Source organism: Dermochelys coriacea, chromosome 13 (genome assembly GCF_009764565.3).
Source record: "Dermochelys coriacea isolate rDerCor1 chromosome 13, rDerCor1.pri.v4, whole genome shotgun sequence".
In the NCBI taxonomy this organism is placed as follows: Eukaryota; Metazoa; Chordata; order Testudines; family Dermochelyidae; genus Dermochelys; species Dermochelys coriacea.
Genome location: NC_050080.1, coordinates 38,376,112 through 38,400,288, shown reverse-complemented (window position 1 = coordinate 38,400,288; position 24,177 = coordinate 38,376,112). Strand labels below are relative to the sequence as shown.

At 61.8% G+C, this 24,177-nt stretch overlaps 3 protein-coding genes across 4 annotated transcripts; 1 reads left to right on the top strand and 2 right to left on the bottom strand.

The window, feature by feature from the left end:
* Nucleotides 1–1,653: 1,653 nt before the first annotated feature.
* RABGGTA (Rab geranylgeranyltransferase subunit alpha) lies at nt 1,654–13,308 on the bottom strand. The gene is given in 19 exon segments (XM_038370391.2): nt 1,654–1,897; nt 2,051–2,138; nt 2,352–2,465; nt 3,072–3,188; nt 3,289–3,377; nt 3,495–3,583; nt 4,087–4,138; nt 4,217–4,322; nt 4,664–4,765; nt 4,836–4,913; nt 8,396–8,459; nt 8,461–8,476; nt 9,091–9,249; nt 9,252–9,287; nt 10,205–10,392; nt 10,739–10,863; nt 11,959–12,069; nt 12,473–12,539; nt 13,008–13,308. Coding segments are annotated over 18 exon segments (1,686 nt in total). The 5' UTR covers nt 12,476–12,539; nt 13,008–13,308; the 3' UTR covers nt 1,654–1,748.
* A 334-nt stretch (nt 13,309–13,642) lies between these two features.
* On the top strand, nt 13,643–19,850 carry NOP9 (NOP9 nucleolar protein). 2 transcript variants are annotated; one of them, XM_043495954.1, is made up of 10 exons: nt 13,643–13,857; nt 15,437–15,838; nt 16,434–16,559; nt 16,718–16,859; nt 17,508–17,697; nt 17,889–18,029; nt 18,112–18,240; nt 18,477–18,707; nt 18,790–18,895; nt 19,092–19,850. In XM_043495954.1, the coding sequence occupies exons 1-10, from the start codon at nt 13,821–13,823 to the stop codon at nt 19,247–19,249; spliced, it is 1,662 nt and encodes a 553-aa protein (XP_043351889.1). In that variant the 5' UTR covers nt 13,643–13,820; the 3' UTR covers nt 19,250–19,850. The 2 variants fall into 2 exon arrangements, with proteins under 2 accessions (XP_043351889.1, XP_038225647.1); XM_038369719.2 differs by lacking the exon at nt 13,643–13,857 and adding an exon at nt 14,923–15,160.
* Nucleotides 19,851–20,009: 159 nt separating this feature from the next.
* CIDEB (cell death inducing DFFA like effector b) lies at nt 20,010–23,340 on the bottom strand. Its single transcript, XM_038369720.2, has 5 exons — nt 23,173–23,340; nt 22,615–22,759; nt 21,804–21,953; nt 20,595–20,785; nt 20,010–20,241 (listed from the first exon to the last, which is right to left on the bottom strand). Exons 1-5 carry the CDS (start codon nt 23,211–23,213, stop codon nt 20,103–20,105), a joined length of 666 nt encoding a protein of 221 aa, XP_038225648.1. The 5' UTR covers nt 23,214–23,340; the 3' UTR covers nt 20,010–20,102.
* Between the last annotated feature and the right edge of the window lie 837 nt (nt 23,341–24,177).

The following is a 24,177-nucleotide window of genomic DNA, read 5'->3' as shown; positions in this document are numbered from 1 at the left end:
TGGGAAGAGAGTGAGGCTGGAGGGCGGGTGTTGGCTCAGTGGGGGGCGAGGGGCTTGGGGCATCTCCCCCACCCAGAACCCCCCAGCCTGCCCCTCTTCCCACAAGTCCCAGAGATGCGCATTAGGGCTCCAAATGCCCCCCTCCCTGGTGCAGTTGGGCCAACGCTGGAACAGACAAAACCAGCCCAACCTGCCCCACAGAGCCCAGGGATTCTCCCCCTGCGGCGAGGGCTCAGAGCCAGCCCCACGGTGGGGGCCTGGCTGGCTCAGGGGGGCTGAAAATGGGACACGGGGCCTCCTCCGCCAGCTCGACCGGCACCCCTCACTCCCAACCTGCAGCCCCTGCTAGCCCAGCCCTGCCCGTGCCCCTCGCTCCCCACCCACAGCCCCTGCCAGCCCAGCCCTGGGCGCCCCCTCCGCCCCGTCAGGAATTTGGGAGGAGGCTCTGAAGTGTCTCCCCCTTGAACCTGGCTCCCATCCCAGGGTTCGTGGCACCGTGGGGCTGGGGAGTGGAGGGGCCGGCCGGGTGTTGCCCCATATCACTCAAGGCCTGATGGGTCAGGAAACACCCGGGATGTGGTAATGCCTGCAGTGGCTCCACTTGCACATCGGGGTGTCACCGTTCCCACAAAGACCACAAGGCAACCGCGGGCGAGCGGCGGCTGTCACGGCTTCCGCTGGGATGCAACAGCCCAACAGAGCTTCGAGTGCGAGGAATTTGGTGCAACAGCCAGGGCCCCACCCCAGGGGGGACGTCAGAGCAAATTCCTTCTGCCCAGGGAGCGGGCCGGAAGTGAGGGGCACCGGCAGGTGGAGGGGGCGAGGTTGGACATGGGGGGCTGCGAGTCGACAGTGAGGGGCACTGGCAGGGCAGGGGGGCAGGACTCGGTTGGGGGGCTGCGGGTCAGGAGTGGGGACACAGGCAGGGTGGGGGAGGGGGAGCCCGGGGCTGAGCATGGGGGGCTGCAGGTCAGGAGAGAGGGGTACCGGCTGCGCAGGGCTGGGCAGGGCGGGGGGGAGCTGCGGGTCGGGAGTGAGGGGTACTTGCAGGGTGGAGGGGGCAAGGTTGGACATGGGGGGGCTGCGGGTCGACAGTGAGGGGCACTGGCAGGGCGGAGGGGGGCAGGACTGGGTTGGGGAGCTGCAGGTCAGGAGTGGAGGTACAGGCAGGGTGGGGAAGGGGGAGCCCAGGGCTGAGCATGGGGGGCTGCGGGTCGGGAGTGAGGGGCACCTGCAGGGCTGGGGGGCTGCAGGTTGAGAGTGAGGGGCAGAGGCTGGGCTGGGTGGGGGGGGCTGCAGGTCGGGAGTGAGGGGCACCGGCTGCGTGGGGGGGGCCGGGCTGGCCAGGGCTGGGGGGGCTGTGGGTCAGAAGTAAGGGGGCACCAGAGGCTGGGCTGGGGGGGCTGCGAGTCAGGAGTGAAGGGCACCGGCAGAGCTCAGGGGGCAGTGCCGGGCTGGGCTGTGGGTCGGGAGTGAGGGGCACCAGTTGGGCGGGTGGGGGCAGGGCTGGGCTGGGGGGGCTGGCTGGGCTGGGGGCTGCGGTTTGGGAGTGTAGGGCACCGGCAGGACGGGGAAGTCAGGAGGGGCTGTGGGTCGGGAGTGAGGGGCACCGGTGGGGGGGGAGGGGCGCCCAATAACTCAATTCACACCAGGGCGTTTTTAACCGTTTATTTCCCAGGTCCAATAAATAACTGGTGGGTGGGCGGGGCTGGGCCGGGCGGGGGGGCGGGGCCAGTCCTGCCAGCCAATCAGGCGAGGGTGATCTCCACCCGGGGCAGCAGTGCAGCCAGCTGGGATTGGGCGTTGGGGAGGCCGCCCAGGGGGTTCCCCTGTAGGGCGAGGAGGCGGAGCCTGGGGAAGGAGGCCAAAGGTCGGAGGTCAGAAGGTCGCTGGATGTCTTGGGGGAGGAACAGCCGAGTCAAGGAGGGTGCCATGGCTGGAGGGGCCCAACCCCCGGTCCCTCCCCCACCCCAGCCCTCCTCTGCCCCGCCCCCGCCCCGCCCCGCTGCCCATGGGGGCTCCCTGCCCCTGGCGGGCGGCTGGAGGATACGGTTGCTGCAGGCCGAGAGCTCCTCCAGGCGGGGGAGGGGGGGCAGCCCCTCCAGGGTCTCGATCTGGTTCCCCTCCAGCTCCAGCACCTGGGGACAGAGAGAGTCGTGACACGGGCCGCCCCTGGCCCGGACGCCTGGGTCCCTCCACCTGCTCCTGCGCCATGGGTGGGGGGCTAGAAGTGAGACAGGGTAGGGGAGCTGGGGCCCTCATGGTTCCAGGGGTGGGGCTAGTGGTTAGACCAGGGGAGGGGGGTTGGGCGCCCGGACGCCTGGGTCCCTGTCCGCTCCAGGATCTCTCACCTCGAGGCAGCGCAGCATGGCCAGGGTGGGAGGGAGGTGGCGCAGCCGGTTCCCCGCCAGGTTCAGGTGGGTGATGAGCACCAGCTGCTCCAGGTGGCAGAGGACGGTCAGACCCTGGGGGGCAGAGAGAGCTGGAGGGAGGGGGTCTCTGCTCCTCAGCCCCACCCACCTACTTGGCCCCGCCCTCTATTCCTCCACCTCATCTGGCTCCACCCACTTTTCCTCAGTTCCACCCCAGCTGCCCCCTCCTGCACATTCACCCTCCTGGCTCCACTCCCTGCATTTCTCGCCCCACCCTCTTCTCGTAGCTCCACCCCTGCTCTGACTCCTCCCCTAGCTCCACCTCCTGTATTAGCCACGCCCCCTGCTCCCTCTAGTCCTGCCCACTTCTCCCCACTCCTGCCCACATAGGGTGGGTCCCTATCTTCTCCCTGGTTCTAGCCTATTCTCTTCGTCCCTCGCTGCACTGAGCTGCCCCTCCTGCAGTGTGACAAAGTGGGAATGTTCTTAATGTTTTCTCTGAATATTGTATGGGTGCCTCAGTTTCCCCTATGCATTTCTGAAGTATCTAGGTTCTCCTTCTCACTTGGCCTCACCCATTAGTGCTTACCCTCCGTCAATCCTCTAGCTCCACCCCCTGCCTCTCCCTATTCTCAGCTCCGCCCACTAGTCCTCTCTTGACCCCATGCTTTGTTCTCCTGGCCCTGCCCCGGCCCGTACCCGGCCGGACAGGTCCACCACCCTGGCCTCAGCGTACTCCATCCGCAGGATGCTGTTCTCCACGAGGAATCTGCTGCGCAGGTCGTCCAGATAGGCCGAGCGCATGGGGTCGGCGGCCTGGGGGTGGGGGCAGAGAGACGGGGTGGAGGGGGCTGGGAAGAGCAGCTCTGAGCCCCCTCCCCCCAAGAATCCCCCTTCCCCTCTCCCTGCCCCTTACCTTCAGGGTGTCGAAGTAGCTGAGGGTCTCGCGTTCGTACACCAAGGGGTCCAGGGCCCGCATGAGGAGGATGATGGTGAGGAGACACCCTGTGGAGACCGAGAGAACCCAGGAGTCCTGGCATCCAACCCTCCCCCACACTAACCACCAGATCCTGCTCCCCTCCCAGAGCCAGGAGAGAACCCAGGCGTCCGGGAGGTACCTACACTTGTTCTCCGGCTCCAGGGCCTGCAGCTCCTTACAGGACTCCAGTTCCGACTGCAGCACGGTCGACTTCTCCACAGAGAGCTCGCACCTGGGGGAGTGGGGGGGAGGTTAGGGGGCTGGCCAGCACCTGAGATGGGTGGGGGCAGGGCCAATCTGGGGGGGGGCCTGCTCTGCACTCAAATGGGGGAGGCGGAGCTAGCTCTTACTACACACCTGGGGGGGATGTTTTATTCAAGATAGTCAATGGATGGGGGCTACTGTGAAACAGGCACTTAAGGGGGCGAGGCAACCCCCCGGGGGAGGAGCCTATCCACCTACACAATCAGGAGGTGTGGTTTAGCTGAGGGGCGGTGCTAGTCTTGAATGGAAAGGGACAGAGCTGCTCTGTAGGGAACATATCAGGGGCAGGGCTACTTAGATAGCCTGGGGTGGGGCCCTTCTGAGTGGGGAGGGCTTGTCTAGAACATGCACACTAGGGAAAGGGGCTACTCTGTGAGGGGAGGAGCTTCTGGGGGAGTGGGCGGGACTTCTCTCCAGGGGACAGGCCCTCTCAGAGGCAGATGACCCAGGGTGTGGGGAGGGGTCCCCTACCTGAACACCTGCTCCTCGGTGACTGAGTCCCGGCACCAGCCGTCGCTGCGGCCTTGGGGGCAGAGGCAGAGAGTCAGGGAGCTGGGGGGAGGATTTTCGGGGGGGGGCTGTTGGGGGGGTGTATGGTTACCTTTGAAGAGGACACACTCCTTCTGGGACTCCCTGCCCGCCCACTGCACCCGGAAGGTGTGCTGGGGCCAGTGCTCGTTGAGGGCCGAGGCTGGCAGGTCGCACAGCTGGGTGGGGTGGGGGGGTCAAGGAAAAAGGTTCTAGCCTCCCTCCCCTGCCAGAGAACTCAGTAGTCCTGGCTCCCCCGCCACATCCCTTAGACCTCACTCCCCTCCCAGAGAACCCAGGAGTCCTGGCTCCCAGCCCCACTGCTCTAACCCACTAGACCCCACTCTCCATCCAGAGAGCCCAGGCTCCCAGCCACCATCCTCTTGCTCTAACCCACTAGACCCCACTTCCCGGAGAACTCAGGAGTCCCGACTCCCAGCCCCTCCTCCCCCGGCTCTAACCCACTTGACTCCACTCCTCTCCTTGAGTGGGACGAGAACCCAGGCATCTGGGAGGATACCCACATGAGGCCGGGGCGGTTTCTCCTGTTGGGTGTGCACCAATTCACTGCCAGGGGGGCCTCGTCTGCGAAGAGCAGCAGGTCGCAGGATCCTGGCGTCACCTGCCGGAGGAGAAGCTTGTGAGCCTCGGATTAGCACTGCCTCCCTCCGCCCCAGCTCGCGGGTACTCACCACCACGGGCTGGGAGAAAGCCACCGCCAGCGAGGAGTCCTCTCGGCTCACGTAAACACACAGGATAGTCGGCTCCGGCTCAGCTGCAGGGAGAGAAGGGGGGTCAGGGTTATGGGACCAAGTCCTGGAGTAACGTTACTCAGTGCGGTGTGGTACTTGGGTACCTTCAGGGTATGCTTGAGTGGGGGGGATCCCCATGCATCACTGGATCATGTCCTGAAGTAACGTTACTCAGTGCTTGAGTAGCAGCAGCACTTGGGTGCCATCTGGGGGAGACAGCATACGGGTCTAGTGCCATTGGCCAATTCTCTGCAGTAACGTTACTGAGAACTTGAGTATCGTACATGCTATCCGGGCAGTGGAGCACTGTTAGGGTATGCTCGGGGAGATCTCAAAGACTCATATAATACTCCAGTATCATTGCTCAATGCTCTGGAGTAACTCAGGGTTACAACCTTACCAGTGCTATCGGGTTACTCGGGTACCATCATGGTATACTTTGGGGAAGGAATCTGCATGCATCACACAGCACTTGGGTCAAACGGACAACACCCTGCAATGACGTTGCTCGCCAGTACTAAACAGTACTCGGGTACCATCAGGAAACATTTCCATGGATCAAGCAGTACTCGAGTACCACTAGAGGAAACTCTGGAGCAATATTACTCAGCACTTGAGTAAAACCAGTACCACACAGTACTCAGATAACATCAAGGGGCGTTTTGAGGAAGCAGCCCTGCTGTACCAATCAGTATTCAAATACATCACAGCGAACACTCACCTACGCTCTTGGACAATACTACATAGTACTCAGGTATCTCATTGAACTCTGGGGACGTAGCAGATTTCATACAATACTTGTGTAATAGCTGCATTCTCCCCTAGGCCTGTACTACTGTTCTGCACGAAGTACTGTGGTATCAATGCAGTATACCAGCCCTAGACTATGTAGTAACCTTCTACTATACAGTAACTCCTCGCTTAATGCTGTAGTTATGTTCCTGAAAAATGTGACTTTAAGCGAAACGATGTTAAGCGAATCCAATTTTCCCATAAGGATTAATGTAAATAGGGGGGCTTAGGTTCCACGGACATTTTTTTCGCAAACAAAAGACATACACCAAATATAAGTTTTAATCAAACAATTGAATACCGTCCACAGCAATGATGACTGTGAAGCTTGGTTGAGGTGGTGAAGTCAGAGGGTGGAAAAGGGTGGGATATTTCCCAGGGGATGCCTTGCTGCTAAATGATGAACTAGCACTCGGCTGAGCCGTCAAGGGTTAACACGCTGTTAAGGTAGCCTCACACTCTATAAAGCAGCACGAATGGAGGGAGGGGAGACAGCATGGTGGAGAGAGACAGAGAGACACACACTCTGTATGTGTGTGTGAGAGAGAGATGTGCATTGCCCCTTTAAGTACACTGGCCTCACTCTAAGTACATTGCCTTTTTAAGTAGATCAGCAAGTTCAGACAGCAATTGCAGCCAGCAAGCTCCCTCTGTCCTGAGCCCTGTCGCGTCCCCACCCCCCTGCTCTGTGGAGATGGGATACAGGAGCAGGGGGGAGTGGGACAATGTCAGGGTTCCCTCCCGACTCTGAACTCTAGGGTACAGATGTGGGGACCCACATGAAAGACCCCCTAAGCTTATTTTTACCAGCTTAGGGTAAAACTTCCCCAAGGCACAAACTCTTTGCTCTTGGAGGGTACGCTACCACCATCAAGTGATTTAACAAAGAATCAGGGAAAGGACCACTTGGAGTTCCTATTCCCCTAAAATATCCCCCACAGCCCTTACACCCCCTTTTCTGGGGAGGCTTGAGAATAATATCCTAACCAATTGGTTACAAAGTGACCACAGACCCAAACCCCTGGGTCTTAGGACAATAGAGAAATCAGTTAGGCTCCTAAAAGAAACAGAACTTTATTAGAAAGAAAAAATGTAAAAGCAGAACCTCTGTAAAATTAGAAGGGAAGCTAATCTCACAGGGTAATCAGATTTAAAACACAGAGGATTTCCCTTTGGGCAAAAACTTTAAAGTTACAAAAAGAAAACTAGGAATACACCTTGCTCTCAGCACAGAGAAAATCACAAGCCAAAACAAAAGTAAACTAACGCATTTCCTTGCTAGTACTTACTAATTCTAATGGAGTTGGATTGCTTGCTTTCTTGATCTCTCTCCGGCAAGCACACAGAACAGACAGACAAAAGCCTTCCCCTCCTCTCCCCAGATTTGAAAGTATCTTGCCCCCTTATTGGTCCTTTGGGTCAGGTGCCAGCCAGGTTAGCTGAACTTCTTAATTCTTTACAGGTAAAACGATATTGTGCCTCTGGCCAAGAGGGATTTTATAGCACTGTATACAGGAGGTTGTTACCCTTCCCTTTAACATTTATGCCACCTGATATTAGCCCCCCCCCCGCCCCTGCACAGCAAGCAGGAGGCTCCAGGGAGCAGCTCCAAGGCAGAGGGCAGGAGCAGCTCAGGGCAGTGGGGGGAGGGACACCTGAACTGCCAGAAATTGGTAGCCTGCTGGGTGGCTGCGGCCCAGGGAACTTAGGGGAGCTGATGGGGGGGCTGCTGGCCCACCCTGGCTCCGAGCCGCCCCCCAGCTCCACCGGCTGCTCTCCCTGCAAGCAGTGGACAATGCAGGTGGCTGCCAAAGAAGGTTATACAGGAGCATTGTGCAACTTTAAACGAGCCTTTCCCTAATTGATCAGCAACATAACAACGAAACATCGTTAACCGGGACGACGTTAAGGGAGGAGTTCCTGTACCTGGATATCACTAGACAATATGCCAGGGAGGAGTCTCCCAAATACTAAGGCACCATGGGACAATTCTCCCTCATTAAGCAGTACTTGGGTATCAGTGGTCTACCCTTCACAAGGATATTGCCTTACCTCATACAATACTCGGGTATTAGCCGATTGTAATCCAGTGAGAAATTTAGTATTACAAACTACTTGAGTACTGCTGTACTACACCCCCGGGTGGTATTGCCCCAATGCACCCAGTACCTGGGTAACAATAGGAGATGTATACCACAGCATAGTATACTCAGGTTTCATCCAGAGTACAGCCTAGCGGATCTCCTATCATCAGACAATACTCTCTTCTCGCTAAACAGTAGTTGTGTATTGCTGGCCCATACCCTAAGGGATATGGCTTCCTTGCCCCATGCAGTACTCAGGCATCATGCAATCATACTGCAGGGAGAGCCATAGCACAAAAGAATACTCAGGCTCCAGGGGGCGTTATCCTCCAGCATGCAGTAATTGGGTGCCACTGGTGCGTAGTTGCAGGCTGTGCCCACAGTGTGAGGTACCACTGAGCAATACCCCAGACTGCTATTGTTGCTCACAGTACTTGGGTACCAATGGAGTATAGTCCAGAGTTGGTCTCCACAGCCAGGTAGCCCGGATGATACTCCAGATGGGATCTCTCAAGTACTCCGGCAGCATCACTCAATCCTCGGCTCACCAAAGAGCGCCCGGGTATTATGGGATGCATCCCTGTCCCCTCCAGTACCCGTTCTGGCCAGCAAGGAGGCGCCTACCTCTGCCAGCAGCCAGCGATGGTAGAACCAGGCGCTCTGGTCATTGGGGCGGTGAAGAAAGCATTTGCACCAGCTCCAGCTCTGGCAGGGCAAGAGAAGAAAGGTGGAGGATGGGGCGTGGGGCCTTGTCTCCTCTGGGAGGCACCGGCTCCGGTCTGGGCCCAGGGCAGGGACAGGCTGGCTCAGGGGGGCACAGAATGGGACATGGGGCCTGTCCCCCATAGAGGTGCGGCCCTCCCCATGAGCAGTCTGAGGCAACAGTTGCCATAGGGCAGGTACCCAAGTTGCCGTCCCGTGTCTCTCAGGCTGGCAGCGCTTGGCTGGGGGAAGTAGTGCCAAGGGCAGCAGGGAACCAGGTGGGCTGGTGTCTCCTCTGGCATGCGGAACCTGTCAGTGATGTCCAACTGGGTAAAGCTTCCAGAACGGCATCTCCGCCAAGTTCCAGGGCAGGGCTCAGTGATCTCTCTGAGCAGGTGAGGGCTTTGCCATAAATGAGTCCACCCTGGGCTGGGCCACTGGCTGGCAAGGAACCCAGGAGTCCTGGCTCCCAGCCTGCCCCGCACTCGTACCCACTAGCCCCCACTTCCCTCCCAGAGCCAGAAAGAGAACCCTGGAGTCCTGCCTCCCAGCCTCCACCCCAACTTGGCAGAGGACCCAGGAGTCCCTAGCTCCCAGCCCCCGCCTGGCGCCCTGACCTTTGAGCAGCACGGCCTCGGTGGGGCGGCCCGGCTGCCGGGGGTCAGGGTGCAGCTGGGGCAGTAGGCGGCTGCGGTAGTGCCAGGACGAGTAGTTGGAGAAGTTGCGGGTGATGAGGTGGTCGGTGAAGTGCAGCTCGTCCGTGGCCGGCACCTGGCGTGCTGCACCACGAAGCGCCGGTAATCCCAGCAGTGAACTGTGGGGACACCAGAGAGCGGGGCGTGAGATGCCGCATGCCCATGCCTCGCACCATCCAGCACCTGGGGTGTGTGCTGGGGGGATGCCAGGGATCAGGGCTTGGGGGTCACAGGTGGGGCTAGAGTTCAGAGGTTGGGGCAGTGGGATTCTGGGGGTTCAGGGGTGGATCCAGGATTAGAGGTAAAGGCAACACGTTTGGGGATTGATCTGGGGTCAGAAGTCAGGGGGAGATCTGGGGTGGAGGATATGTGGGTGGATCTGGGGTCAGAGGTCAGGTGAGGTTCAGAGGTGGATCTGGTGTCAGAGGTCAGAGCAGCGGGGTTCGGGGGTGGATCAGGAGTCAGAGGCCAGGGCGGTAGGGTTCAGGGGTGGAACCGGGGTCAGAGGTCGGGGGGTTTTCAGGGGGTGGATCTGGGGTCAAAGGCCGGAGTGGATCTGGGGTGAGGGCAACGGGGTTTGGGGTTGATCCGGGGTCAGGGCAGCAGGGTGGGTCTGGGGTCAGAGATCAGAAGTGGATCTGTGGTGAGGGCAGCAGGGTCCGGGGAATGGATCCAGGGTCAGAGGTGGACCTGGGGTAAGAGGCTCAGGATGGATCGGGGTCAGTGGTTGGGGCTCAAGGTGGATTTGGGGTCAAAGGTCGAGGGATTTGGGCAGGATCTGGGGTCAGAGGTCTGGGAGTTTCAGGGAGATCTGGGGGCAGAGGTTGGGGTTTGAGGGTTGATCTATGGTCAGAGGTTCAGGGGCGGACCCGGGGTCAGAGGTTCGGGGGCGGACCCGGGGTCAGAGGTTCGGGGGCGGACCCGGGGTGGATCTGGGGATAGACGTCAGGAGGATCCAGGTCAAAGGTAGGGTTTTTTGGGGTGGATCAGGGGTGAAGGGATTTGGTGGGGATCTGGGGTCAGGGGTCCAGCTCACAGTTGCGCTCGTCACTCTCCAGGAACTTGGCGCACAGCTCCAGCTCGCGGGCCCAGTCGGGGTGGGGGACGTGCCCCATCACCCAGCAGCGGTGGTGCCACGTCCCGTATGACTTGGGATTCACCCGCAGGCAGGTCTCCAGGAACGAGAGCTCCCTGCGGCATAGTGACTGCATCTCCTCCGGGGACCTGCCACAGGGGGGTCTGAGTCAAGGATCCCCCCCAACCCGACTCCCCCGGGGACCTGCCATGGGGGGGGGGGGAGAGTCAGAGCCAGGGACCCTCCAAACCACGCTCACTCCCATATGGACCCCGAGACTCCCCCTCTTCCAGGTTCCTTGCAACCCCCCCCAACTACCCCTTCTCCCCCTCACCTTCCCCCGGCCTCCAAGCCCCCCTCTACCCCATATCCTCTATACCCCCTTCCCCAGCTCCCCCATTCCCTCCCCCTTCATACCTTCCTTCCCTGCCCCTCTGGCCCCCTCCCCCTAGACCCCCTCCAGACCCTCCTCCACCTCCCATCCTCGCCCCTCACCCCTCCCCCTCCAGGCGGAGGATGATCTCCCGGCGGAAGTTCCAGAGGGTGGCAAAGTCGGGGTTGACCCCCAAGATCTGATTGGTCAGCTCCAGCGCCTCTTTGTCCAGCTGCCCCATCTTCCTCTGGGGAGAGGAAAGGTAAAGGGGTCAAAGGTCATGCCACGTCCTTGTCTGGAGCCAACCTATCTCACCCAGCAAAGGATCAAGAGGTCGGGGTCACCATTCACATCAATGTCTCTCCCGCAGTGGGGGGAAATGTCAGAGGTGCTGAACTCAGAGGTCAAAGGGCAACTAGTCTACCGCCCATGCCAACAATTGACCAACAGGCAGGGGTCAAGGGTCACCTGAGCACATCTGCCTCTGATCAAGGGTCAAAGGCCAGGAGCAAAGGGCATAACGTCATGACCACTCATGAGCCAGAAGAAGGTCAAGGGTCAATATTGACCCAATTCTTCAACCTCAGCTATCTCCAGTCACCCAGTTGGAGTACACCAGGGTCAAAGGTCATCCTAGACAGGTCAAAGGCCACCAAGCACACAACTGCTTCTGGCCCAGAGGGGAACAGTCAGGGGCCAAGAGTCACACGCTCATCAAGCTTATGCTCAAATAAATTTGTTAGTCTCTAAGGTGCCACAAGTCTTCCTTTTCTTTTTTACATTCATCCAACCATTTCCAACAGAGGTCAAAGGTTGTCATGCACCTTAACTATTCATGCCTCTAAGGGAAGAATTTGGGGGTGACTACATCATCAATGAGCCAAGGTCAAAGGTCAGAGGACACCCCACAAACCGGAGAGGAAGATGTCAGGTCAAAGTTCACTCTGACCAGGAGGGATCCAGGCTAAGGGGGCACTGGGTCAAGGTCATCACGCACCCCACCCATTGGAAAAAAGGTCAAGGTTCAAAGGTCAGCATGCTCCCCAATCACCCATGATGGGGAAGGCCAGGGTTCAAGGATCAGTGTGCAACCAATCCAAATAAGGCATAGCATAAGGGGTCAAAGGTTACAGCACAGCCTGACCACGCAGCGTGAGGGAAAGGCCATGGGATCAAAGGTCAATGTGTAGTGACCGATCATAATGGTCAGGGTCAAAGGTCATGCTGCAGTCCAGGAAGCAAGGATGAGTGCAAGGGTCAGGGTGAAAGGTCAGCAGGAAGCCAGCTCCCCCCATTCGTGCCGAGCCTTTGGGGCGCAGGGCATGCTCCCGACCCATCTCACCTTCTCAAAGATGGCGGTCGTGGCAGCTACGTATTGACGTAGCTTCTTCTCCCGCTCCAGGCGCTTGGCCTCAGCCTGCTCCTCCGTTGTCTTCACCTTCAGACGGCCGTGCTGGGGGGAGGGGGGGGGGGACTGTGTAAATGGGGAGGGGTGGCTGCTGCCCCAGACCTTCATGCCATGCTCCCCACCCAGGTGCATTATGGGATTGAGCAAGGGCAGGAGTTGGGGCCACGCAATTTCACCCACAACCTTGAATATGGAAACCAGATCCCAGGGGGCAACTCTAGGGGGCAAGGGACACCCCTTGGGGGTAGCAGTAATCCCCCGGGAGATCACTGGGGACTGCCCCTCTATTGGGCACGGGGCCAGGAACCCAGGCATGCAGCGTCCCTGGGGTTTTGTGCACAAGGAGAAGTCCGGTTACCCCAGGGCAGTAACTGGGGAGTGGGGACTCGGATCACCCCCTGAGGGGGCAACGGGTGGGGGCTGGGGTAGCTGACGGGACCCCACTCACCATGGCGACTCAGCTGTGGGGGGGGCAAAGGCAAGAAATCAGGGTCCAGACTCTGAACCGACTGGATCTAAAGGAGAGGAGAGGTGAGGGTTAGGGGGGATCCCCAACCCAGCACTGAGTGAGCCCCGGGGCGCCCATCCCAAACTCAGGGAACCTAGGCCCCCAAGGCCACGTGCACGAGGAGGACCCAGGCGTCCAGGGGCCCTGGGGCTGCTTGCACGAGGAGGGGCCCAGGCGTCCGAGGCTGCGTGCACGAGGACCCAGGCGTCCGAGGGAGGGGGCCCAGTGGGGTCACATTACCGCTCATGCTAACCCCAGATCATTTCCCCAGGTGCATTCTGGGATTGAGTCAGAGTAGCCACGGGACCAGGCCATTGCATGCCCCCCACCTCCCGCCCGCTTCGCCCCGCCCCAGGGGCGCTGAACCCGGAGGCATCCTCCCCCCCGATACGGATTCTGAGGTCTCCCCCCGCCCAGTACATGGAATGGTCTCTCCCAGGGAAACTGGCCAGGCTCCCAATGCGGCGATACCAACCTGCGGAGGGCCACGGGGGCCGGGCGGGCTGCACCAAGATGCCCCCAAAGCGGGCGAGGGGCAGGCGTGAGATGGAACCGTCCGGTGGGCTGCGCGCAGGGCTCCTGCGGGCAATACCAACCACCGCTCACAGAGAGGGGAGAGCCAGCTAGGACGCTGCGCAGAGCATAGAGAACAGACCGCCAAGCGGGAGAGAATGTCCCCATTCTTAAAGGGGCTGCTTCACTCTTAAAGGGGCAGGTTTTGAGTAAATGTTGGGCGGGGAGAATGTTTCAAAACTCATGGGGTCTAGTTGGCTGGTGCGTGAAATCAGGGCCCAGGACTCCTGGGGTCTATCCCCAGTTCTGGAACCGGAGTGGGGTCTAGTGGTTAGAGCAGGGGGCTGGGAACCAGGACTCTTGGGTTCTCTCCCAGCTCAGGGAGGGCAGTGGGGCTAGTGGTTAGAGCAGGGGGCTGGGAACCAGGACTCGTGGGTTTTCTCCCAGCTCAGGGAGGGCAGTGGGGCTAGTGGTTAGAGCAGAGGGCTGGGAGCCAGGACTCCTCGGTTCTATGCCAGCTTGGGGAGGGGAGTGGGGACCTGTGGGTTGGGGTCCTGGGTTCTCCTCCCCGCCTGGCCCTGTCACTCTGAGCCAGGCTGAGTGTTCAGGCCGAACGCATCCTAATTGCTGCTTTCGGTGGGTGTTGGCATCCCAGCTGGGAAGGGAATTGTGAGTCACACAGGGCAGGGAAGCCTGTCCCGTTGGCACCAGCTCAGCATTCCTGAGTATCCTCTCATACCCGGACACCTGGGTTCCTCCCCGTCTGCCCCGGGGAATGCCGACTCCCCACGCACAGTCAGTGTTGGGCCCAGGTGGATACGTAGATGTGACGTATTAGCTTTGCACAGCCAATGCAGTAAGGGCTGGGTGATGTCAAAGTCCAGAGTCATTGGGGTGCTCCCAGGGCACGGGACGTGGCTGTGGGTGTCTGTGGGGCTCAGGGTCCCAGCCCTGACCCACCTCTCGGCCTGGCCACAGGGGGCACTGTGCCAGGATGAGGCTAGGGTTGCCAGGCATCCAGTTTTTGACAGGAACGCCTGGTTGAAAAGGGACCAAGGTGGCTCCAAAGCGGGCCCTGGGGCTAAGGCAGCTCCCGGAAGCGGCTGTCAGGTCCCAGCGGCCAGGGAGGCTCCATATGCTGTCCCCTCCCCAAGAGCTGGCTCCACAGCTCCCATTGGCCGGGAATCGTGACCAATGGGAGCTGCGGGGGTGGTGCCTGTGGGTGCGAAGGCAGCATGTGAAGCCTCCCTGGCGGCCACTTCTGGCAGCCGCAGTAAGCGTTGCCTGGAACCTGAACCCCCTCCTGCAGCCCAACCCCCTGCCCCAGTCCATAGCTCCCTCCTGCACCCAAAGTCCCTCCACCCTGCACGCCCAACACCCGCCCCTGCACCCCAGCGCCCCCTCCTGCACCCCAACCCCCTCATCCCCAACCCGACCGCAGAGCCTGCACCCCCAGCCGGAGCCCTCGGCCCCCGCAGCCCAACCCCCTGCCCCAGCCCCTGCCCCGGGCCCCCTCCTGCACCCAAATCCCCTCATCCCGGCCCGACCGCAGAGCCTGCACCCCCAGCCGGAGCCCTCGCCCCCCCAACCCCCTGCCCCAGCCCCTGCCCCGGGCCCCCTCCTGCACCCAAACCCCCTCATCCCCGGCCCGACCGCAGAGCCTGCACCCCTGCTCCAGGCAGGGCGATGGAGCGGGCGGGGGCGGGGTCGCAGAGAAGGGGCGGGGCTTTGGGCAGGGGGCGGGGCAGCGTGTTCTGGTGTGTGTCATTAGAAGGTTGACAAGCCTAGATGTGGTCCTGCCCCGAGCCATAGGACATGGCTCTAGCGTGCAGGGCATGCCGGGATAGGGGCGGGGTGGGGCGGGGCGCGGGGCATGCTGGGACGGGGGCGGGGCGTGCCGGCGTAGCTGAGCCCCTCTAGCGGGCCCCACGTGCGCTCCGGGCTCGGTTATGGCGGACCCGCCCCGAGGCGGCGGCGATGGGCGCAAGCGGCGGCGGGCCGGGTCGGACCCCTCCGGGCTGGGGGCGCGACCCCGCCTGGATCCCGACGCCGCGGGCTACTTCCGCCGGGCCGCCGAAAGCCTCCGTGCCGGGCTGGGGCCGGGCAGCGAGCGGGGTGAGTGGGGGGCCTCGCTGCGGGGTGCGCGGCGCTGTACGTGTCTCACTGTGCTCCCCGTCTGTTCGTCACCAAGGCGTTGGAGGAGGCGGCGGCGGCGGGATAAAGGGGGTAGTGGGGTCCGCGGTGCTGCATGTCTCTCTCTGTATCCTCCCCCCAGGTCTGTTCGTCACCAAGGCGCTGGAGGAGGCGGCGGCGGCGGGGGGATAATGGAGGGTAGTGGGGTCGCTGCGGGGTGCATGGTGCTGTACGTCTCACTCTGTTCTTCCCCCCCAGATCTGTTCGTCACCAACGTGTTGGAGGAGGCAGTGGGCTCCGCGCTGCCCCTGGCCCTGGACCCTTCTGGCTCCCTGCTGCTCCAGGCCCTGCTGCCTGAGGCCTCGCCCACCCAGCTGGCCCAGCTCCTGTGCCCCCTGCTGCCTGCCCTGCGCCAGGCTGCCTGCCACCCCTGTGGTGCCCACATTCTGGAGGCTGCCCTGCTCCGGGCTCCCCGGCTGCTGGGAAGGGAGGATGTTGGGACGCTGGAGGAGCTGGTGCTGCAGCTGGGGAGGGCTGTGAGAGAGGAGCTGGGGACCTTTGCCTGGGACCCCCATGCCAGCTTTGTGGTGAGGACCCTGCTGCAGGTGCTTGGGGGGGTCCGTGTCCGCTCTGATGCGGCCCGGGGGCTCTTGGGGTCAGGTGAGTATTGATCAGTGTTGGTGTCATTTCCACACACTACCACTGGGGGTACTGTTGGGAGGGATGGGACTGGGGACTGGGCAGCAGGATGGGGGCACTGGGCAGGGAGGATGAGGAGGCAGGGGGAAGACTCAAGAGGAGGTAGAGATTGGAGGAAATGGAGTGGGGGACTGTGGGGGAAAGGACCTGGGGGGGTGGGGAGAGAGAACAAACGTGGGGGGGCACATTGTGATGGGGCAGAGGACAAGGGACTCAGTAGTGGGGAGATGTACAACAGCTGCGGGGGACAGTGGGGTCCAGGTGGGAAGGGGAGGTTGTGAGGGGGAAGGTAAGATGGGACCCGTTGTGTGTGGGGGGTTTGAGACTGAGAAGAGGGGTGGCAGGATGCCCCACATAGATGTAAGGGGTATGAGGGTCCAGCACAAGGGGGTGTGAAAGAATGGGAGAACTGATCCCTCGCATCTCTGGCCTTTCATCGTTTCTGCCCTCTGAATATCCTTTGGTCGTGAGTTCTGTGGGTTAACGACTCACAGTATCGTCCCCTTTGCTGCCTGATGGTCCCCTTCATCCTGCTCTTCCTATCTTGCCCCTCCAGGGCCCCCTCCTCCACGGAAGAAACGGGCCGAAGCCGAGAGCGAGGGGCCGGCGGAGTTTGAGGTCCCGGACTCGTTCCTGGCCCTCCTGCAGGAGTTCATTGCTGCTTTCCAGGAGAACCTTGCAGGTGAGCTGACCCCAGCGTCCCCCACGGGATTGGGAGCACCCCTGCAGCTGCTGGCACTCCTGCCCCACTCCCCACAGCGACCCCTACTGGGAGAGGCCAGGGCTGCAGCTGCTGGAGGCGTCCCCCCAACTCACCCTGTCCATCTTTCCCCTCCCCAGAGTTCATCACCCACAGAGTGGCCAGCCTCTGCCTGCAGGTGGCGCTGGAGGTTTTGCACAGGAAGCTGCCTGAGGCCTGTGCTGAGCTGTGCAGCTCTGTGATTGGCTACCTGAGCTCGCGCAACCCCTCCGCTGGATGCAGGTGAGCCTTGTGATTGGCTATGGCCATGAGGGTCTGATTGGCTGTGGGATCTATTTGGGTAGGCTCTGATTGGGTGTGGAGGTGGCCCTCCTCCTCAGAGTAGTGGGTACTTCCTGATTCGCTGGATGGTAGGTTTGGGGACATGCGATTGGCTGTGGGTTGGACCCATTTTGATTGGCCATGGGGGAATGGCGTGTGGCTTGGTAAGGTGGCTGCTTTGTACTTGGGTAGGTGGGTTGTGATTGGCTGAGGTGTGGTCAGGTGCTTTCTGATTGGTCAGGAATGGAGTCCAGCAAGTTGGCTACAAGGTGTGTCATGATGGGGCACGGAGGCTGCTTTCTCATTGGTCAGCAGCTGTCTTAGGTGGGTTGTGGATGGCTAGAAGCTGGCTGTGTATTTTTTTTAGTTTGGTCAGTAGAAGGGCAAGTGGGCTGTGATTGGTGATTTGCTTCTGATTTGTAATTGTGCCTGCCTGGATCATGATTGGCTGAGGCTGTGAGCAGCTGCTTTCCCATTTGCCAGACACTGAGCCAGATGGCTGGTGATTGGCTGTGCATTGGATGGATGTACTCTAATTGGCTGTAAGGTGGTTGGGGGTGCGTTCTCAGTGGGCTGTCTGATTGGCTAACGCCCCCTCGATCCCTGCAGCCCCCTGCTGGTGTTCCTGAAGGACCCGGTCTGCAGCCGCGTGCTGGACAAGGTGCTGGAGGTGTCGGCGCGGCGGGCGCTGCGGGTGCTCTACCGCCAGCACTTCCGGGGCCAGCTGCGGGCCCTGGCGGGCCACGGGGTGGCCAACTTCACCCTCCAGCGCCTCATCGGGGCCGCGCCCCCCAAGCTGGTCAGTGGGGCTGGGAGGGAGGGGGCATGGGGCAGATGGTGGGGAGTGGGGTGGAGCTGTGGGGGCCCTCAGGTAGGGAGGGGTAGAGGGGGTGAATGGGGGGCCGTATGGAGGGAGGTTGGACCTGATGGGGGGGCAGCCAGTGGGTGGGGCTTGGCCACGCCCCCTGATGCCCCTCTGTTCCCGCCCAGCTAGGGAAGGTGCTGGCAGAGTTGGGCCCGGGGCTGGAGGAGGTGCTGGCCCAGGGGCACACGGGCGTGGCCACGGCGCTGCTGGGAGCCTGCCGGCGATGCGGGGCCGGCCAGCAGGAGGTGCTGCAGCTGCTCATGGAGGTGAGTGTCTGCCCTCCCCCCACTCCTGCCCCCCTCCTCCCTCGCCTGGTTCTCATCTCAGGTTCCCCCTTCCTGCCCACAGGCCTTCCACTGCTGGGAGCCCCCCACCCGGCGGATGGCCTGCGCCCCCCTCTTTGCCTCCCTGCTGCCCTACGAGGTGTACTATGCCTTGGGGGAGGGGCAAGAGGTGCAGCCCGCCCTGGAAGAGCAGGTGAGTATGGGGAAAGATGGGGGCAGGGGTCACTCCCCTGGGCAGTGATCAAGCAGCAGGGGGGCAGTGGTGGAGTTGTGGGGGGCTGGGCTGGCTCTCGGAGGGACTGGGTTATCAGGGGAGGAGGGAACGGGGTGGTGGGGCTGGGAGGGGGTGGATCACTGCTGGAGCAGTGACTGGAGGGGGGAGCTGGGAGGGATGCCCTCCCCTCTTATCCCTCCCCCCTTCTCTCTCAGCCGGATCCCCCACCTGCCCTGGCCTCGGTTTCCCTCCATGGCTCCCTGCTGCTCCAGCACCTGCTGCACTTCGCCGACCCCTCCCCTGTGCTGCGCAGCCTGGCTACCCTCCCCCCCCATGACCTGGTGACCCTGGCCTGCAGCCCTGCCGGCAGCCATGTCTATGATGCCCTCCTGGCCAGCCCCTCCGTGCCCTGCAAGCCCAGGCGCAAGGTGTTGCGTGCGCTCCAGGTGAGTGCAGGGCTGGGGGCACTGTTGTGGGGAAGCTTGCAGCACCCGGGCTATGCATCTGACTCTCCCCCCTCGTCCTCAGGGTCACTACGTGTCTCTGGCTTGCAACAAACACGGGAGTAGAGTCCTGGACGCCATCTGGAGCCGGGCCACCCTGCCAGCCAAGAGACAGATTGCTCAGGAACTGGGTAGGAGCCCCCTTTTCTCCCATCACCCCAGTTCCAACCCTAGCTTCTCTCCCGACCCTGGTGTCCCGGTTGAATCCCAGTTCAGGCCAGTTCATCCTAATCCCTGGACTGGATACAGGATTCTTGATCACTTCCTGTCCTGTTATAAGCGCCCGTGCCCCACCCATCTCTCACCCCAATCCATCTGTTCCCCCAGCCGAACAGGAGCAGCATCTGCGTAATGACGCCTTTGGGCACCATTTGGTGCGGAACTTCGCCCTGACCCATTTCCTGAAGCGCCGGCGGGACTGGGACCGGCACCAAGAGGCAGAGACCAAACGCAGGGAGCTGTTCGCTGAGATTCTGGAGGATTGAACGCTGGGGGGCGGCAATGGGATTGCTTCTGGCACCAGGAGAGACTCTCCTTCCAACCATAGAGATCCTGGAGGATTGAATACCAGAGTGGGTGCTGCCCCCATCTACTTCTCCCCATAGAGATTGTGGAAGATTGAATACCAGAGTGGGTGCTGTGGAGTTTTTATGCCTCTCTTGGCTCCTAACCATAGAGACTATGGGGAACTGAATACCAGAAGGAGTGCTGTGTGGGGGTGTTAAACTCTCATCTGCTTCTGACCCGAGGGTCTGGAGGACTGAATACCAGAGGGGATGCTGTTGTAGGCTTTATGTCCCTGTTGACTCCTAACCATAGAGATCCTGGAGCACTGAATGCCAGAGTGGGTGCTGTGGAATTTTTATGTCCCTGTTGGCACCTAACAGTAGAGATATTGGAGGACTGATGGGGGGCTGTTTGTGTTGGGGTCCTTGCCCCTACCCACCATTTGTTCTGAACCATAGAGATCCTGGAGGACTCACCCACAGTAGGGGCTGCTCTGGACTCCCTTTCTCCCTCTTGTCTGCTCCCAACTGCGCGGAGGTGGGTACACCCCTGATTTTCTATAAAGGTTTCTATTTCCCTTCATGCTTCACTGCGTGTTCAGTGTGTGTGGGACAATTAGCCATCAGGGGGACTGTCATGCCCGAGACAGCCCCCTTAGCCCCACGGTAACCCTCCTACCCCCTTAGCTGCCCCCTCTCCAACTCCTGTTGATGCCTGGAAAGAGAGGGGGACTAGAAATGGACTAAAATCATCTTTTTATTGTAATAGCAGCAGTTCCACGGGTGCACCGAGTTCACCGGGACGGGGTAGGGATGGGGCCAGGTCCAGGCCTCAGTCTTCATAGTGGCTGAGCCGGGCAGGCTGGTGCCAGGTCTCCACCCCCTCCAGGAGGCGCCGGATGTAACTGGAGGCTCCCAGCAGCAGCTGCCCCATTCCCTGCATCACGGCCGAGGCCACTCGCAACACCTCCCTGTGGGGGGAGAAGGGAGTAAGAGGTGGTGCCGCCTGTGGGGCGGGAGCTCCAAATTTTTGCAGCCCCTGCCTTGCCCAGTGGGGGATGTCCTGGGTTGGGAATGGGGAGCAACCTCACAGGGCAGGAGGCGCTTTGGAGAGTGGGATGGGGTAGGTGGCTGGCCCTACCAGCAGAGGGTTTGGGGGGCACAGAGGCAAGGGGCCTGGTTTGGGGGGGGGGCTGCTGGCGGGGGAGGGATCAGGGAGGAAGGGCAGGTGCCCTGCCAGTGGGGAGTGCAGGGGGAGCAGGGCGGGGTCCCTGGCAGTGGAGGGTGCTGGGGAGATCGGGGCAAAGGGGGGGCTCTCACCCACCTCAGCACCTTCTTGGGGCCCAGGCACTTGAAGTCGCAGCTCATAGAGTAGAGCCCGTAGAACGTGGCCTTCACGTTGAGGCTCCCGAAGAGGTCACGGGGGCCCAGCTTGTAGACGTCGAAGGTGATGCGGGCGATGTCCTGCCCCTGGCGCGGCCGCTCCTGGCTCCACCTGTAGGCCCGGGCCCCTCCCTGTGGCACAGCAGGGTCAGGGGGCGAAGGGATCCCCAGCGGCCCCCCAACTCCTCCCAGCCTCTGTGGGGGTGGGGCTAGTGATGTCAGCATTCCCTTCACCCTGGGTGGGCCACTTCCATTAGCTCCATCCCTTCCCTGTAGTGATGTCACCCCATGAGTTCTGGCGACACCCCTTGGAGTAATGATGTCAGAGTCCCCCCTCCAGCTCTGGCTGTGCCCCTTCACTTGCCCCACAAAGTCCACTCCATTCCCAGGATCCCTCCCCCCTTTGTCCACCTCCCTCTGTGGGGCTCCCCCTGTCCCAGGGGGTGAGCGGTGCCCATCCCCCTTTGCTGCCCCTGGGGCAGGATCCTGGGGTGGGGAGGATCTCACTTGGGGGGTGTATGGGCAGGAAGTTGGGTGGGGGTGTGCATATGGGGTGTCTCACCTGTGAGGACAAGATGCGTGCACTATGGGGTTGGGTATCCCTGGGGCTGTATCTAGGGTTTGGGGGGTATATGGGGAGGATCTTGGGGAGGGGCATTGTGGGTGCAGGGGCTCAGATGTCCTATGGGTGGGGTTCATCTTGGGCAGGTGTGATGTCTGTCTCTCTCATGGGGTGGAGGAGGGACTGGGGGGCTCCTGGGGATGTGTATGTGTATAGGGAGTTTCTTTTTGTAGGGATGTGGGGGATCTCTCTCACTTTGGGAGGGGGGTGTCTCTCCTGTGTGTGCTGTATGAGGGGGGGTCTCACCGTGGGGAGGGTGAAGTGGGGGTTCCCCTGCAGAGCTGTATGGGGGGCAGGATGGTGGGTTTCTGTGGGGGGGTCTCCCCTGGAGGTGTATGTGGGGGGGGGTGTCTCCTTAGGGGAGGTACTGGGTTGGTGTGTTGAGCATCTCCCCTGTGGGGGGGACGGGGGACCAGGGTGTGGGGGGGGCCCTGGGGACTTATGGGGTCTCCGTTGTGGGGGTTGGGATGTGTTTGTGGGGCCTCCCCTGCAGGGGCTGGATGGTGGGGCAGGGCTGGGCTCACTCACCCGCGGGGGGCTCCAGCTCTGCCCAGGGCCCAGCAGCATCAGGGCCGTGTCGGGGGGCAGCGCCTGGAAAAAGGCCTCGCTCTCCACTGCCGTCCCATCCTCCTCCAGCACCAGCCCCGCCAGCCCAGCCACGAGAAGTGCCTCCATCGCCTGGGGGGGGTCAGAGCGGTGAGGGGGGGCACCCTGAGTGCGGGGGGGAAGCAATGAGGGGTGTAGGGCACAGGAGCAGCTGGTGGGTGGGGGAGCAGGAAAGGAGGTGGAGGCGGAGTGAGTGTGGGGAGCAGGGGATGGGGAAGCAAGGAGCTGTAGGGGGAACAGGGGGGTGGGGGTGGGGAGCAGGGAGGTGGGGGTGGCTCAGCTTGGCCACCAGGTCCTGCAGGCTGCTGAGGGTGGGGGGGGTGGAGCAGGCTGGCTGTTGGGGGACAGTGGGGCAGGGCTGGGTGAGGTGCAGCAGGGTGGGGCTGAGTGGTATGGGGGGGCTGGGGGAGTGGGGTGGGGAGATCATGGGGGGCTGAGGGGGAGCGAGTGGGGGTCAGCGTAGTGAGTGGAGCAAGGAGGTCTGGGGGTAGCAGGGTGGGGGAGTCAGGGTAACAAGGAGTCAGGTGGGGTCGGGGGAGTGATGAGGGTCTGGGGAGAGCGAGGGGCTCGGGGTGTGGTATAGTTGGGGGTGGGGAAGCAGGGGGTATCTGGGGGTAATATGGCAGGTCGGGGTGGCAGGGTGGGGGAGTTGGGAGTGGAGGGAGTATGGGGAGGTTGGGGGGGAAGTGAGGGATGTAGTCAGGGGTACTAGGGGGAGCATGGGGGGGCTCACCTTGGCCAGCAGCTCCTGCAGGGTCCCGGCCATCAGCCCTGTGCGGCCCCCGTGCCGGTGGTCGCAGACGCGGAAGGGGCGCTGGGGGGGGGCACGGGGGGTCCAGACCCGACGGGTCAGCTCCGAGCCAGCGCTGGACACCGACCTGGGGGGTGAGGGGGTGAGTGGGGGGCACTGTCCTGGTGAGGACACACGTGGGGTGAGGGGGGTGCTTGGGGTGGGGCAGACAATTGTCATGGTTGGAGGGGGTGGGGGAGTCCAATGTCCTGTTCTGGGGTACCATCCCTGGGGGGGCACAGGTTACCTCTTGGGGTGCTAAAACCATTCTCCTTGGGGGGGAGCAGGAGGAGAGAGCCCACCCCCATGGAGGGAGGGGGGAGAAACCAGTCCCTTGCTGGGGGGGGGGTCAGGCAGGGACGCACCATATCACAGAAGGGGGGGTGTCAGGGTGGAATGGCCCGTTCCTCGGGGTAGGGGGAGTTGACACCCTATGTCGTGGGGGTGGGGCCCTCCATGGGGGCGGTGACACCCCCAGTTTGGGGGTCTGAGCCCACTCACTGCAGTAGGGAGGAGGGGGCCAGGGCGCTGACGTAGTCCATGGCGTTAGCAGGGTTTGGGGGGGTCCTTGTCCTAGGGGTCAGGGCGTCTGTCCGGTGTTAAGCTCCCCCGTCCGTCTGCCGCCAGCCAGCCTGGACTCTGGACTCCAGAGCTCAGAGGCAGGGAATGGGGAGGGTGACACATAGCGGGGAGGGGGGCAAACTCCAAGGTCCCCCAGGGCAGGGCGGGGAGGGAGGTGGGTACGGGGACAGGATGTGAGGTCACCACCACCAGTGATGTGTTAGACCCCACAGCTCCCCCTTGTGTTGTAAGGGGAGAAACTGAGGCACAGCTGGGGATGGGATAGGGCGTCCTGGCTCCCAGACCCACCCCTCCCTTTAACCACCAGCCCCCACTCCCCTCCCAGAGCCAGGGAGAGAACCCAGGAGTCCTGGCATCCAGTCCTCCCAGTCCCTGCCACTCTAACCACTAGACCCCGCTTCCCTCCCTGATCTAAGGATGCAACTTGGGCATCCTGGCTCCCAGCCCCATCCCCCTGCTCTCTGGAGTGCAGGAAGGTGGCTCTATCCCCCAGTGCTGGGACAGGCTGGGTGCGCCCCATGTGCTGCGCCCCCCCCGCATCCTTCATTAAGCGGCGGGAGGAACCAGATCAAATTGCAAAGACACTTTTATTAGTGGCCCACCAGGCCGGCTTCCGGGGCAGCTGGTGGCGTAGCCCCTACTGGTCAGTCGGCTCCCGAACCATCGTCGGATCTCTGGGCTCCTTCCTCGGTTACAAGGGGCCTGTGGGGTATGAACAGCTCCCCCAGGAAAGGCAGGGGGTGGGGATAACCCAGTTATGCCCCCCTTTGGTGGATGAAGAGACTCCAATGGATCAGACTCCCGCCCCCCCCCCCCCACACTAGACCCCAAACTGGGAATAGAACCCAGGAGTCCTGACTCCCAGCGCCCCCCCTCTAACCATTAGACCCCACTCCCCGAGCTGGGAATAGAACCCAGGAGTCC